This window comes from Caloenas nicobarica, chromosome 21, assembly GCF_036013445.1.
Source record: "Caloenas nicobarica isolate bCalNic1 chromosome 21, bCalNic1.hap1, whole genome shotgun sequence".
NCBI lineage: Eukaryota > Metazoa > Chordata > Aves > Columbiformes > Columbidae > Caloenas > Caloenas nicobarica.
Genome location: NC_088265.1, coordinates 7121915 through 7124552, shown reverse-complemented (window position 1 = coordinate 7124552; position 2638 = coordinate 7121915). Strand labels below are relative to the sequence as shown.

The following is a 2638-nucleotide window of genomic DNA, read 5'->3' as shown; positions in this document are numbered from 1 at the left end:
ATAATAAGACAAAAAAGGAATTTTTAGATGTAACTCTATCTCCGAGAGAAGAACTGGCATTGCTGGAAATAAGTGTTTCTCCCCAGCTGACGGAGGGACCATCAGTGACAACTTCAGCCTGTTTCACAGCAGGTTACCCTGGAGCCCCAGGGACACCTGGAGGGAGCCCAGAGGGCCAAGAAAAAGTGCCACCTTGGGCTGCCTCTGTGCTGCTGAGCTGGCTGGGCTCTGGGATGGAGGGAGCTCATGGCAACCAGGTAGCACTGTAAAGAGACAGCTCTGCCCAGGAGCAGCTCCTCTGCAAAGCGCAGCAGGGCTGAGGGCACCGCCTGCAGCACCAAGGGGAGAGGAGTGAGAAAGGAAGAGCTTGTTCATGGAGAAACCTTCACAACTTTTGACACAGTAAGTCTGTGGGAGTCGGGAAATTCAGATGAGCATCCTGGAGGGATCTTCTAGAGCTGGTACATCCCATAACGGATAGGACCTGTCAAGATGACTGTCTTGACTGGTCTGGTGTGGAGAAGGAGGACAAGCTCTGGAGCAGGGCTTCCCTGATGCACCATCAGAGGAGAAAGGCATAATAACTGCCTTCTAGAGATGGCTGCAGCAGTGTGAAGCTGGATGTGCAGGAGGGGTGCTCAGGGCTGTCCTGCAGAGCAGGGTCCCTGCACCCCAGGGCTGTGTGCTGAGGCAGGGACTGTGCCACCTGCCAGGGTCAGCACTCAGCCTGCCTGGGAGATCCCCACGGTGCTGCAGGGAGAATCTGTGGGTGGAAAGAGGGACCACATCAGGGCAGGCAGGGTCCTGCTGTCGAGAAGATGCTGCATGGGACAGCACTGCTCACAGCTCCAGGTCACCCCCAGGGTATTTCCAAAGGGACTTTTAAAGAAGAAGTTCAAAATGGAGATTATCTAAAAGGGAAGGAGTCTGTGCTTTGAGTTTTCTCCTCTTGGTTGGCTCAGAGTGCAGTGGGAGTTGACAGTTTATTCTTCCACTCTGGAGAAGGCACTCTGACCCCAGTTCTCTTTAGGATATCCTGAGTTCCCCCTGAATCGCAGCCCATAAAGAGATGCCTCTGGGCAGGGCCCCACTGCCAGGGGGGTCTGCAGGTCAGAACTGACAGTAAGTAAGATGGAGACTACGAGTATAAACAGGGATGAAGCATGGGGAGAGAGAAGCAGCTGCTGGCAGGGACAGCTCCAGACAGCAGAGACAGGAGTAGGGACAGAGAAGGAATTGCTGACAGAAATGCTGTTGGAGGACAAAATACAGGCACGTCTCTGCCATCCCCCACAGTGCAGACACTTTCCTGGAGCAACTCCCAAGTCTCACACCCAGTACAGCATCTGCCCCCAAGGTCGAGGGGTTTAAGGCTGAGTCCTCTTGGAAGAGTGACCCCAAAGAAGAGAAACTCCTGTGTACCTGCCTCTCTGTTCCTGTCATTCATGCCTTGACAGGAGCATTGCGATATTTGTGTGTCCACAGCAGAGCCCCCTGCTCCCAGAGACACAGTCATTCAGCACAAAACAGAGCTCATAAAAGGGACATGAGAGGGCCAAGGCAGTGCAGGGGATTTCCATGAGAAATCGGATATATTTTCCTCAAAGAGCTCTGCCCTAACTGCTCACTGCCTTTTCCTAATTGGACAGGTCATCATGACCAGGGGCAGAAGATGTCCAACAGCAGCTCCATCACCCTATTCCTCCTCATGGAGTTTGGAGATACACAGGAGCTGCAGCTCTTGCACTTCTGGCTCTTCCTGGGAACATACTTGGCTGCTCTCCTGGCCAATGGCCTCATCATCACCACCGTAGCCTGTGACCAGCACTTCCACACCCCCATATACTTCTTCCTCCTCAACCTCTCCCTCCTCGACCTGGGCTGTATCTCTACCACTCTCCCCAAATCCATGGCCAGTTGCCTCTGGAACACGAGGGCCATTTCCTATCCTGGATGTGCTGCCCGAGTCTTTCTGTTTGTCTTTTTCATTTCAGCAGAGTATTTTCTTCTCACAGTCATGGCCTACGACTGCTACACTGCCATCTGCAAACCTCTGCACTACGGGACCCTCCTGGGCAGCAGAGCTTGTGTCCACATGGCAGCAGCTGCTTGGGGCACTGGGTTTCTCCATGCTCTGCTGCACACGGTCAATACATTTTCAATACCACTTTGCAAAGGCAATGCTATGGACCAGTTCTTTTGTGAACTTCCCCAGATCCTTAAGCTCTCCTGCTCAGATGCCTACCTCAGGGAATTTAGACTTCTCGTATTTAGTACTTTTGTCTATTTGGGGTGTTTTGTGTTCATCATGCTGTCCTATGTGCAGATCTTCAGGGCCATGCTGAGAATCCCTTCTGAGCAGGGGCGGCACAAAGCCTTTTCCATGTGTCTCCCTCATCTGGCGGTGGTCTCCCTGTTTTTGAGCACTGCCTTATTTGCCTGCCTGAAGCCCTCCTCCATCTCCTCTGCATCCTTGAATCTAGTGGTGTCATTTTTGTACTCTGTGGTGCCTCCAGTGGTGAACCCCCTCATCTACAGCCTGAGGAACCAGGAGCTCCAGGACGCAGTGTGGAAACTGGTGACTGGGTGCCTGCCAGAAGCTACAAATTGTCCATGTTCTTCAGCATATGACACATGA

General features: G+C 52.7%; 1 protein-coding gene across 1 annotated transcript; it reads left to right on the top strand.

Annotated features, from left to right (window-relative positions):
- Positions 1-1672: 1672 nt before the first annotated feature.
- Positions 1673-2638, top strand: LOC135997001 (olfactory receptor 14A16-like). The gene has a single exon (XM_065649368.1). It carries the CDS (start codon positions 1673-1675, stop codon positions 2636-2638), a length of 966 nt encoding a protein of 321 aa, XP_065505440.1.